The sequence below is a fragment of the Drosophila innubila genome, chromosome X (assembly GCF_004354385.1).
Source record: "Drosophila innubila isolate TH190305 chromosome X, UK_Dinn_1.0, whole genome shotgun sequence".
Lineage (NCBI taxonomy): Eukaryota > Metazoa > Arthropoda > Insecta > Diptera > Drosophilidae > Drosophila > Drosophila innubila.
The window spans coordinates 1,792,863-1,805,990 of NC_047626.1; the positions used below are offsets into that span (position 1 = coordinate 1,792,863).

Sequence of the window (13,128 nt, forward strand, 5' to 3'; positions counted from 1 at the left end):
AGATCTCAGTTGTTGTTATCACATTGAATGCCTAGATTCTACACTGAAAAAAATTATTTTCTGTATTTAAGAAAATCAGCTTAATATTGTAATTGCTCTTTAATTGAGTAATATATTCTACTATTAAGAAAATGTTTTCTATCTGAGTAAATTTGATCTAAAAATATATATAGGAGCATTATTTAATATGAGAGAAAGTAATTTTTAATTTAATTAAAAAAAAAGTAATATTTAATTTTTATATTAAAATAATGTAGTTTTTGCAGTTAAAATTTTTATTAGTAATTCTTTGTTTTCTTTCAGATAAAATAAAATTTTTCAAAAGTGTTTTTTTTTTTGAAAGGAATTTTTACCGTAGTTTTATTCTCAAACTTTGTCAAAGAGTTTTCTGTTTTATTTCCTCGGAGAAAACACAGATATAAGATTAGTTTAATCGACTCTTAATAATATATATTGGAACTAAAGGTAGAAGCACCTCTTTTTTATTTAAAAATCGTTAGAATGTGACAACAATTTGTACACAAATTTGATTTCTAGAACCCCATTGATCGATTAAATGTTGTCATTTATCAATTTTCGCTTGATCTGCCACCTTCTTGTCCACAATCGATTTGGCTAGGTTTAAAAATAAACTTCATTTTATCCTGTTTGATCAACAAATAAGTCTGATTAAGAATCTGCCTCAAGTCATCCTTGAGATTGCTGATCCTGTTTGGAGCAGCAATCACAAGGATCACAAGAGAAAGATTTTAAGTGACAACAAATATGAAACGCATTTATTAAATTTCTATAACGAACTAAAGACGGAACAACATTTGACTTCTTACTAGTTGTCAAATTGGAACCATATATATTAAGTATAAAACCGTCTAATTCTCTTTAAAATTGCGTTTCAGTGTTATTAGCATGACTTAATTTGGGGCTATCAAAGTTCGCACTAGATTGAATTTTATAGTTGAGTTGCTCGACTGTTAGATGCCCAGTAAGCGTATCTTCGCTGCCTTTCCATCACCTTGAATGAAATAAAAATAAAACATAAATTAGTAAAAAAAAAAATAATAATAAAATGAAAAGTAATAAAAATAAAAAAAATATAGTGACAACCCTGACCGTATTTGAACTCAGGTTGCTCAGTGCAAATAAAATGTATATTTTTTTGAAATTTAATTTAGGCAGAAGACAAAAAAAAATTTTTGTAATAAAAAAAATTGTTAAAAAAAATATTTTAATAAATAAGTAATTTTTATGAAAAAATATTTATGACTTTAAAATTTATTAGCTTAGGTATTGTATACTAGGTTCAATTTTATAAATAAATAAATATTTATTGCTAAATCTTAATTATTTTATCTGTTTATTAACAGATTGAAATAAAATGTTCAGCAAATATTATTAAATTATATTATTTTCCATTATCAATTTCGACTTTAAGACTGTTCTTTTTTCTCTTAAATATTTATAAACTTTCGATGGTGAAGGCTAATAAATTAAACTTGTTCTGCATTTAGACTATACAAGTAATATCAGCTATTTTTGTAGCTCTAACTCTTATAGTATTTAAGATCTACTTTGACACAGAAATTACAGCATAAAAATACAGCTGAAAATAATTTGTATTTTAGATTGTTTTTTAAAAATGGAACACATATCATAATTTTAAATAATCCATTAATAACTTGAGCTTAAACTCGTTGTCGACAATTTTAAAATAGCTCTTACTTGTATACTCTTTAAAATCTACGTTGATACAGAAAATACAGCATGAAAGTACAGCTGAACGCATGCAGATTATGGTTGTAGATACGTAGTATTTTGCCTACTTATCTGTGACAATCCTAATGAACATGAGTAGAAGAAGAAGAAGAGGGAGACTCCATTATTCAGTTGAACTTAAACTCGGTGTCGACAATTCATGCTAAACAGCTTTCAGACAGTGTTCAAGTTGGACCCACATTGCATTCCAAGTGCTATTTAGCATCTAATAATGGACGAGAGTGTCTGTAAAGGTGGGGGTGAGAGAAGGGGGGGAGGGCGAGGGGGTTGTGCTCAATCGGAAGAGACTTAGCATCTCCTTCATCGATAAGAGGGATTGACAGTCAGGTGTTGAAAGTGCTTGCCGCTTAACGACAGCAACATGCTTCAACAGCATATTAATGTGCACTTTGTTGTTGTTGTCAATGTTGTTGTTGTTGTTGTTGTTATTACTTTTGCTGTGGTCAATCGATGGGTAATTGTGTACGAGTGTGTGTGTTTGAGGCAGTGTTGCCACAATTTCTTGACATCAAATAGTTAAATAATATAATATTAAATTAATATACATAAAACTCTTTGACCTGACTCACTGCCTGATCATTGCACAGCCCAAATTATAAGACCTAGGAGGTTCAAAATTAAAATATAACTGAATTTATTGAGATTTTACATATGCAGCTGAGCTATTAAAAAAAAATGATAAAAAAAGGCATACCTTTTTCTATTGATTAAAGTACCAAATTCATTAGAATCAATCATGTCAGTCAATCATTCATTAGGATTGTTCAAATTACAATTTGCAAGCAATTTAAAACAAATTTTTTTGATTAGAATACCTATTTCTATAAAACTTTTGCATTATAAATTAAAAAACATTTATTAATTCTTCAAAAAATTAAAAAAATTATGAAAATAAATTTTAATTAAAAATAAAAACAAATATAGATATTAAAAGCAAATTTTTAGATAACAGTTCTTTTTTCAAACAAAATTTTCAATTACAATATACCAAAAAAATTCATAAATTCTGATGACAAAATTTAAAAATTAAAAAAAAAATATATATATACATAATAAAGGAAAATTTGATGATTATAATCCATATTTCAATCAAAATTTTGCATGGCAATATGAAAAAAATTCATTACTTCTATTAAAATATTAATATATTAATAAAAATATAATAAAATTAAAAAAAAGATATTTAAAAAAAAATAATAAAAGCTGACTTCTAAATTTAAATCTCTTCAATAAAACATTCATTAAATATTTATAAAACTGAAAATTTTTATAAAAAAAACTTATGACACTGTATATTTTTGGATTGTAGGATTGGATAAACATCTCAATAGTTATGACGATTTAAAATTTTTAAGTAAATCAATCAATTTATATATGATGCAAGTTTTATACTCTTGTAAAGGAAAATGCATACGTGTTATAGGCTATTTCCACGACAGCACATTTGGCTCATCCGACGCCATTTTCATCATCCGGCCCGAATGTGGACTTCATTTCAGTACAAAATCCGGATGATGATGTTGGCTCATCCATAATGAATGAGCCGATATTTTGTCATTCGACCCCGTGAATTTTAGTATTTTTCTATCGAACACGCGATGCTTATCGATAAGCTCTTAAAAAATAGCAATTATCACCTTAACCAGCTGTTTTCATCAATAAAATCGGTAGACATTAAATTTGCGCAAATTAAAATATCATAATAAATAATAAAATGTTGTTATTGTCTGCTTTTTGTAATTTGTGCACAGAAGCCGAACAGCTGCTTTGCTTTGAGTGTCTTAACAGTTTCACATTTGGTCGTGGAAAGCCAAAAATGAGCCACATCCAAATGTGACCAAATGAGCCAAATGTGAGTGGTCGTGGAAATAGCCTATTAAAAAATGGTTATATATGAATTAAAATTGAGAAAAGATATCTCAAAGTCATGGCTATATATATATTTCATCTTATGATATGCCAGCAACTTTCCCAAATTTTTATAAATATTTCTTATTTATGTTTCTTAATTTTTGTGCTCTGAATTTTTTTTCTTAGTTAAATTTTCTATTATTATTTTGATTTCTTTAAGATTTATTCTGTTTTTTTTTTATATTAATACAAAAATATTCGAATATTCGAATCAAATTATTTTATTAAATTAACTATATTTCTAGTTGATAGAATTTATTGAATTTTTCTAGCTTTAGCCATAAAATGGCTAGAATGGCAGCACTTTAGAGAGGCACTCGGCGTATTTTGTAATGCTGCATGTAGACAATGTGTAAACAAGGCTAACAACGTTTCAGCTGATGTGATGAAAAGTAATTGGTATCATGATGAGAGGCAAGTGGAGAGAGTGACAGAGAAAGAGACAGAGCCAAAGAGCTAGTGAGAGTGAGAGAGAGAGAGAGAGTGAAAGAGAAAATGAGATAGGAAAAGTCTCCTGTCAGGCTGACATGGATAATCGCTGTAAATGATAACGAGGTGAGTAATTATACCGACATCTTACTAACATATAGCAGTATGTACTATATATCCGTATGTAGCATGCAACTTGCAACTTGCAGCATGTGGCATGTGGCACAGATGCTGCCCTTGGGTATGAAAATCGAAGACAAGAAAAATGGCTCTGCGATTTCTGCTGCTCTCAACACAATAAAGTGATTTATTGAAAATCGGAAAAATCGAAAATTTGAAAACCATGTTATAGGTAAAAAAAAAAACAAATGGGAAAGGCTATAGTCAAGATCCCGACCGTAGGATACCCGTTACTTATTTCAATATATATAAAAGTACTTTATAGAAATTATTACCTAATAAAAACTACTGCATACTTTTAGGTGATTGTATTGAAAAAATAACTTTATTAACAACTTTGGTTAGCTATTACTCCAGTTCTTTTTGTCTGATCTTGCTGCGGTTAAGTGATATTATAGATAATATTAATAGAAAACGTAATTTGCCATAAAAACTGTATTTTTTTTAAAACTGTGGGTGTGGTGATTTTATTGCGGTTTGCGGTGGTGGAAGGGGGCGTGTCAAGAATTAAAAAAAAACTTGAGCTGCGTGAAGTCTATAAAAAACTGTGTGCCAAATTTGGTATCTCTATCTCTTATAGTATCTGAGATCTAGGCACTCACACGGACAGACAGACGGACAGACGGATGGACGGACAGACGGACATGGCTATATCGACTCGGCTGTTGATTCTGATGAATACATTCTGTTACATACATTCAAACGAACACAATGTACCCCTTTATTTATTGTTTTAGAATCGGGTATAAAAATAGCGAAAAATCTTTTAAGCTCCCATCACACAAGCGTTTCTCTTATTGTTAAAAAATCGGCGGTGTCGTGTGAACGATGAGAATTAAATAAGCTTATGTATTTCACCGGTGCTCACCGGTCTAGCTTTCAACATTTTTGTATTAATATGATTAAGAGTGTGACCAAATGCTGTATGAGCAAAAAGCGCTGCGGTTTTGGTTTGACAGTCGCGGCGTAAAATGTAAAAAGCCAATTCACCGATGGTGAAAAATCGTATATCTGACGGCAACTTTGGCCAAAGCGAATTTAAAAGCAACAACTGTTCGTATGGAGCGTAAAGCGATTTGTGGTGCAGTCATTCAATCAATTATTGAAAGCAACAATGGGGTAGTCATTAAATTCACACACACACACACACACACAATTTATATATACCAACACACTCTCAAAAAGACTCATTTATAGAGCCGTCTCTGTGGCGCCGTATTTTTGGAAATATGCATGGCGCACAGTGGGACACACAATAAAAAATACTGCCTAAAATTCCTGAAATCTATAATTTTACATATTTTTGAGTTTTATTTTTATTATAACTATTTTTTTTTAAATTTTATTTCTTTTTTAAAATTATTTATTTTTATTTATACTTTATTGCCATCTTTTTTGATATTTAAATGTATATTATGGAAGCATTTCTTACGCACAGCGACCACTGTAGTTGCTAACAAGTCAAAACCATAATTTGCTAAAATATTCAAATCGCATATTACGCATACGCCAAGTTGTGCATGCTTCAAATGCAGGCAAACAAACAAGCTAAACAATTTCAATATGATACAATAATTTTGGCCAAGTTCATCAAAGCAATAGCCATAATAGTTGAATCCTTGAAGAGTTTTGAAATTATTATTGTTGTTGGCATAACGAGACAATTAGCAGGTTATGCAATTACACACAACAAAAGCGAGTAGTTATAACCAGGTCAGTAAAACTAAAAGACCAACACAGACAGAGCTGTTTCTCGCTCAGTTGTCTGGCTAGCTCGCTAACGTGGCTAACTGGCTGGCTATTGGCTGTTGGCCACTTAACTGAACTTAACTCGATAATCAGGCCATCAAAGTTGATGGCGGTGTTCAGTTACGAGTCGAAAACAACAAACAGCACACACATGCAAATCGACGACCTAGAAACATTTTAGCCAGGCCCAAAAGGCTGCCTGTCTGTCTGCCATGCTGCCATGTAACTAAGCCCAATGCCCAGTAATCATTTTTACCCCAAAGTTGTGGTGCATATAATATCATAATATTTTCTATTCAATTATATTGACACACAATCAAGCGCGAGAGCCTCAGGTTATTAGATTAAGCCTGCAACCACAACCAATATTAATAACCTGATTTATGTTTCAGCTGCAGTTGTTTAAGTAAACTTTACGTATTAAAATTTGCTGATTATTATTATTATTAACTCTTTCTGCTCACAGTGCACTTTCCGTTGTGTTTTTGCGCCAAATAGGCGCACAAGCACGCGAGCAATTAGTTGCCGATTTGTTGCGAGCCTGAAACAAAATATACATGCAGTTGTGCGCCAGCAAGACGCACAAGCAAAATTCTGCTTTAACATAAATTCCAACAGTACGTGCTCTTTTAAAATTTTTTTTAATTTACTCTTAAATGAACCCATGACTCTAATTTAGTGCTTCCAATCGATTATTTCGCTCTTTTAATTGTTGTGAGGCATAGTCCTAATTTTTTGGTAGCCATTAAGCTGTTCAAATTGAGAGAGATTGCGAATTCTGAATTAAATTTGACATGTATTTGAACTTAATATTTTTATGGAATTATAAAAAATATATCAGGCCTTATATTTTTTTATGGCATTTATTAAAAGGTATTTTTGGACGTTGCACTTTGGCTAAGTATTTAAAAATATTCGTTTTTAACTCTGTAGGACTCGTAGTTAATAAGAATTAAATTCAATCTGACCGAAAAAGAAAACTGAAACTGAACTGTATATAAAACTATTTTTTTTAAATTTATTTTCTAATAAATATTATGCATAAGTTTCTTATTGTAAGTTATAAAAGATTTTCATATACATTATAAGAAACTTATGTATAACTTACAATAAAAGATTTGCATATACATTAAAAGAAACTTATGTATAATATTTATTAGAAAATAAATTTAAAAATAATAAAATAAAATAAACAAGTCAATAAGAAATTATAGGAACAAGACGTTGCAAGGAGCTGAATAATATTTAATTACAGCCTTAGCGAGTTTTAAAAATATATATAATTAATAAGGAATTTTTAATTTGCATTCACTTTGTTTTAACTCAATTCCTTTTTTGTATGTTTTTATTTAAACTAAATTATTTTACATATAAGTAAAATGCGCTTTCTATTTGAATGTTTTATAATAATATGACTGTAATAATATGACTGTATTTCTGTTTACTATGCTTTATTCTTTGTGTATAAATTGCTGTAAAAAAAAATCGATATTCGATTTGGACTCACAACACTTGCCAATTACAAGTGGCCAACAGTTCAGCTGGGCATCTGGCCTGGCCTAATGGCCTTCTGGCCTTCTGGCCAACTGAACATCTGGCCAACTCATTGCAATTGGTAACCAAAGAATGCCAAACAAGTGATGAAGCCAGATCGAAGCCAGTCAATTGCTTGACTAGGCCAAGTTGCAACCTCTGATGATGATGCCCCATTGAAATGGCCCAGAGTGTCAGACAGACAGTTACTCATAACAATGGTTAAACAAGCAAAGGCAAGGAACAGAAAGTGCGGGATGAGTAGGATGAGCAGGATGAGCAGGATGAGCATACAGGGCGTTGGCTGCAAAAATGGAATTCAATTTCCATACAATTATCGAACAATTTCTTTTTCAAATGAACCAAATGAAAATCTGTAAACTTTTGCCGCAAGCTCTGGCTGAGAATGAAATGTGAAAGAGGCGTGAGAAGTGAGTGGAGAAGTACAAAGGAAACATAGATTTGATTTGGGTTGAAAATGCGCTGATTTCAATAGAAAGTGAATTTTGCCTTTAACAACAAACAACACATGATATAAGCAATCAATGGAGAGTCTTAACTAAGTGCCAGAGACTAAGCAACAACAGTAACAACAAGGAGAACAATAGGAAGAGCAAGTAAGAAAGTCTACAGTTGAGTTGATCGACTGTTAGATGCCCAATAAACGTTAACTAATTATCATCATAAATAAAATACAAATTTAAAAACAATTAAAATGGGCAAAAAAATATTTTTTTTTCTTTTCTTTTGGATTAAAAAATTATAATTGTGGAACAATCATTAATTTTAATGACTGTAACTTGGCGGGTAAACAATTTTCTTTTTTATTTTTTTTTTATTTCTATGACTTTTTACAGCGCGACATGGGAGGGATCGAACCCAGCCGCAGGACCTTACTTAAAAAAAATTTAACATGAATAACAACTATTTAAAAATAGATAAATAAAATAAAAAAAAAAAATAATAATAATTATTTTTTTATTTTTTTTAATTTGAATATGGGACTTTCTTTGTCAAGCTAAAGATAGATTTTAATGAACTTGATCTTAATATAATCGTTATTGATCGTTCTTTCAAAAATCGTTAGACGATTTTGTTAAATATCAGCCCAAGAGAGCGTCTTAAAATCAGAAAAATGCATCTGCTGGATTATAAAAATAAAAAAAGGAGTAAAAATTAACGTCAGATTCGACTAGTTTTGAGCTGAATTTTTTTGGCTTCTGTTATTTTATTAGTTCTGCGTAAAATTGGCAAAAGAGGTCCTTAAGCGGGCCCACAAAAGTATGCCATGAAAAGTTGTTGTATTTTGCAAAATTTTATCAAAATAATGAACATTTTGTCGATAATTTAACTTAATCTGCCCTCAACTCTTATTGTCTTTGAGTGCTAGATGTTTTTAGGGAGAGATAACCACTCGCACAAATTGATAAGCCTCTGTATGCTTTGGTATACTGGGCTAATGAGAACGAGAACCACTCAAAATACAAATCAAGCTCACATATATGCGTCTATTGTTCGAAATACAAATTGTGTGTGCAGATATGTGTGTGTATAAAATAGAAAACCATTGTAAATTCCCAACCGACATGTAAAAGGAGTTGAGGAGTGAGTGAGAGGGCATGGGAAGTGAATGAAAGAGAGGGAAAGCAAATATGTTTGGCAATCAGTCGTTAGACATTTGTGATGTGTTGTAATTTGCGTATTCATAAACCAGCCAAGTGTGTGAGAGACAGAGAGAGAGGGAAAGAGAGAGAGAGAGAGTATGTGCGAGAGAGAGCAAACATTAAACATCGTGTAAATTTGGTTTGTTTGACTTTATTTTTATCAATTTATTCAAGAATATTTTCGTTTTATTTTCCTCTTTTTTTTTTTAACCATTGGACTTGGTCCTTTGCTCTTGGCCAACATTTTTGGCCTTAGTTTGAGAAAAATTGCATAGTGTTAAATAAATTACACACACACACACACACACACATACATACACACACACACACACACAGGAAGAAATAGAGGGCCAATCAGTCTTTTTGCCTGTCAGCGAGGATAACAAAATTAATTTTTTAGACATGAATACATATTCACATATACGGGTACTCATGCATGTGTGAGTACACACTCATATGAATAAGTCGTTCGCAACAGACTCTTTCATAAGTTTTTTGCTCAACCTACATTTTAATTGAATTAAACACAAAAAGAATGAGTTAACTTTAACTTTTTTGTCCTTTTTAATAAGTAAAATATTTAATTTAGTTTATTTAAGATCTCAGCTTATATTTGAAATTCCAATATTTCTTTTACAAATTACATATATCTCAAACTATTTTATCATACTTTTCACTAACTTATATTTAAGTAATTTGCTTCAAAATATTTATAAAATAAGCACATAAAAGTAACTTCCTTGGCAAATAAAACAAAGTTCAAGAAGGTTGTGTTAAGAGTCTTGAAAGCAGAAAATTACGCCCAGCAGCAACTTCCTCGACTAAGTGCTGTCAAGGACCTGCTAGTCCTTTATATACATATATATATATATAAATACATGCAAACTTCTCTTTGTAACTTGGTCTTGTGAGTAACTCAATTAAATCTCGACTGAACGAACAATTAGTTCACGACGAGCATTCCATAGAATTCACGACGAATAACTTTTTCCGATGAAAGATACAATTTAGACACTTTTTTGAGATAGTGATGAGAGTTAGATTTGAATCACAATTAGACTCTGGCAATGAATTTTAATGCAGAATCAAAAAAGAGGTCAAATTATGATAAAATTGATATCTGGCAAAGAAATCGGTTGAGATTTGACAGAGTTATGGCAATGTGAACTTTTTGAAATAGTGCAAAAATATGTCAAGGGGAAAAGTCTAGAAAAATTGACAGTATGGAAAAAAGGAACAGTGAGGCAAAAAAATTAAATTTTTCAGTTTTGATGCAGAATCAAAATGTAGGTCAAATTATGATAAAATTGATATATCGCAAGGAAATCGGTTAAGATTTGACAGAGTTATGACAGTTTGAAGTTTGTGAAAAGTGTCAAGGGGAAAATTCAAAATATAGTAAAATAGACAGTTATCGATACTATGGAAAAAAGAGACAGTGAGGCAAAAAAAATTCAGTTTTTCAGTTTTGATGCAGAATCAAAATGTAGGTTAAATGATTAAAAAATTGACATTCCACAAGGAAATCGGTTGAGATTTGACAGAGTTATGACAGCTTAAAGTATGAAAAGTTTAAAAGTGTCAAGGGGAAAGTATAGTAAAAATACACAGTGATCGATATCATGAATTAAATAGACAGTGAGGGATAATAAATTATATTTTTCAGTTTTGATGCAGAATCAAAATGTAGATCAATTGATTAAAAAATTGACATTCCGCAAGGAAATCGGTGGAGTTTTGACAAAGTTATGACAGTATAAAGTTTGGAAATAAGTATCTAGGGGAAAGTGTAGTAAAAATAGACAGTAATCAGAAGCATAGAGAAAATGGACAGTGAGGGAAAAGTATTCAATTTTCCAAATTTGATGCAGAATCAAATTAGAAGTAAAAACAAGATAAAATTGATTTATCGCTAGAAAATCGGTTCAGTTATAACAAAGTTATGACAGTTTGAAGTTTTTGAAAAAGTGTCAAGGGTTAAAAAAGGGAAACAATTTATGTAAGTCCCAACTGTTAATCTAACTTAATTAACTCGATATAACTTCAAACAAATATCGGACTTGAAAATCGCTTTCGCGATCATCGACTTATCGATTTCTCGATGTTTTTGAAAAAATGTCAAGGGTGAAGTAGGGAAAAAATGGATGTAAGTATCAACTGTTAATCTAAATTATTTAACTCGATATAACTTCAAATAAATATCGGACTTGAAAATCGCTTTCGCGATCATCGACTTATCGATTTCTCGATGTTTTTGAAAAAATGTCAAGGGTGAAGTAGGGAAAAAATGGATGTAAGTATCAACTGTTAATCTAAATTATTTAACTCGATATAACTTCAAACAAATATCGGACTTGAAATCGCTTTCGCGATCAGCGATTTATCGATTTCTCGATGTTTTTGAAAAAGTGTCAAGGGTTAAGTAGGGAAAAAGTTGATGTAAATTCCAACTGTTAATCTAAATTATTTAACTCGATATAACTTCAAACAAATATCGGACTTGAAAATCGCTTTCGCGATCAGCGACTTATCGATTTATCGATTTCTCGATGTTTTTGAAAAAGTGTCAAGGGTTAAGTAGGGAAAAAATTGATGTAAGTCCCAACTGTTAATCTAACTTAATTAACTCGATTAATCTTCAAACAAATATTGTACTTGAAAATCGCTTTCGCGATCAATCGACTTATCGATTTCTCGATGTATTTAAACCCTAGTAGTGCATAGAAAAGTGAAGATAGTCGCTTACCAGTGGGACTCGGCGTCAGGGACATCATGTCGAAGTGGATGTTCTTCTGCTCGAAGGAATAGTCCTTGAGGAACGTGAGCTTGGCTCCCCGGGTCTTTGTGAGTCCGGCAACGGCATTGTTAATGCTCCGCAGATATTCCCGTTTGCCGAAGTTCGTGTGCGGTGCGATGAGGCCGATGTTGAGTTGTTCCTTGTTGGCGGTGGCGCCTTTGCTCAGACTGTTGCCGCCGTTGGTCAGACGCAAAGCAACAGTTGCTGTTGGGCAGAGGCAGCACAGCAGCAACATGGGCAAAAGCAGTGAGAACAACATGCTTGATTTACTTTGTATGCATGTGAAGTAATTGTTGTTGCTGTTGTTCATGTTGTTGTTGTTGGCAGATGTAGTTGTTGTTGTTGTTCTTAGATTGCTATTGGCAGTGTTGCAGTTGCTGTTGTTGTGCTTGTCGCATGTTGTTGTTGTGTGTTTAAAGCAATTGAAATGCTTTTTGCTGCTGCTGTCACTCGGCTTGCCAGCAACAGTTGCTGCTGCTGCTGTTGTTACTGTTGCTGTTGCTGCTGCTGGTGTTGCTGTTGTTGCTGCTGTTGCTGCTGTTGTTGTTGTGCCACATTTCAGCTTTACTTTTTTTGTTGTCAGCTGTCGCTTTGTCCTGTTGCTGTTGTTGTTGCTGCTGCTGCGTTTGCTGTTGCTGTCGTCGGCATGTTGCTGCTGCACAGCATGGCCCATTAATTCCACCATTACCTATACAATTCAATTGTGCACTACTTCTTCTTCTTCTGCTTCTGCTGCTTCTTCTTCTTGCTGCCACAATAATTATATTTAATTTAATTCAATTGATTGCAATTATTTTTTGGTTGCTGCTGTTGCTGTTGCTGTGGTTCCAGTTGCTGTTGTCGCTGACAATTGGTGTTGTTCTCTTGACTAATTCGATTTCTTTGCTGCATTCATTTCGCATTCAGTTGATTTATTATTCATTTAAATTCCTGATTATTTGCCTTCATTTTTTGTATATTCCTTTATTATAAGTTTTTTTTTTATATTTTGTTTTTAATTTATTTTATTCAAATATGTATTTTTTTTATTATTTTTTATTTATTTGGTGGATGGACTGGGTTCAAAAACAGTTGCATTTTTTGTGCAATATT

General features: G+C 31.9%; 1 protein-coding gene across 1 annotated transcript; it reads right to left on the reverse strand.

Annotated features, from left to right (window-relative positions):
• Positions 1-298: 298 nt before the first annotated feature.
• Positions 299-12,363, reverse strand: LOC117794257. Its single transcript, XM_034634844.1, has 2 exons — positions 11,986-12,363; positions 299-1,012 (listed from the first exon to the last, which is right to left on the reverse strand). The coding sequence occupies exons 1-2, from the start codon at positions 12,344-12,346 to the stop codon at positions 972-974; spliced, it is 402 nt and encodes a 133-aa protein (XP_034490735.1). The 5' UTR covers positions 12,347-12,363; the 3' UTR covers positions 299-971.
• Between the last annotated feature and the right edge of the window lie 765 nt (positions 12,364-13,128).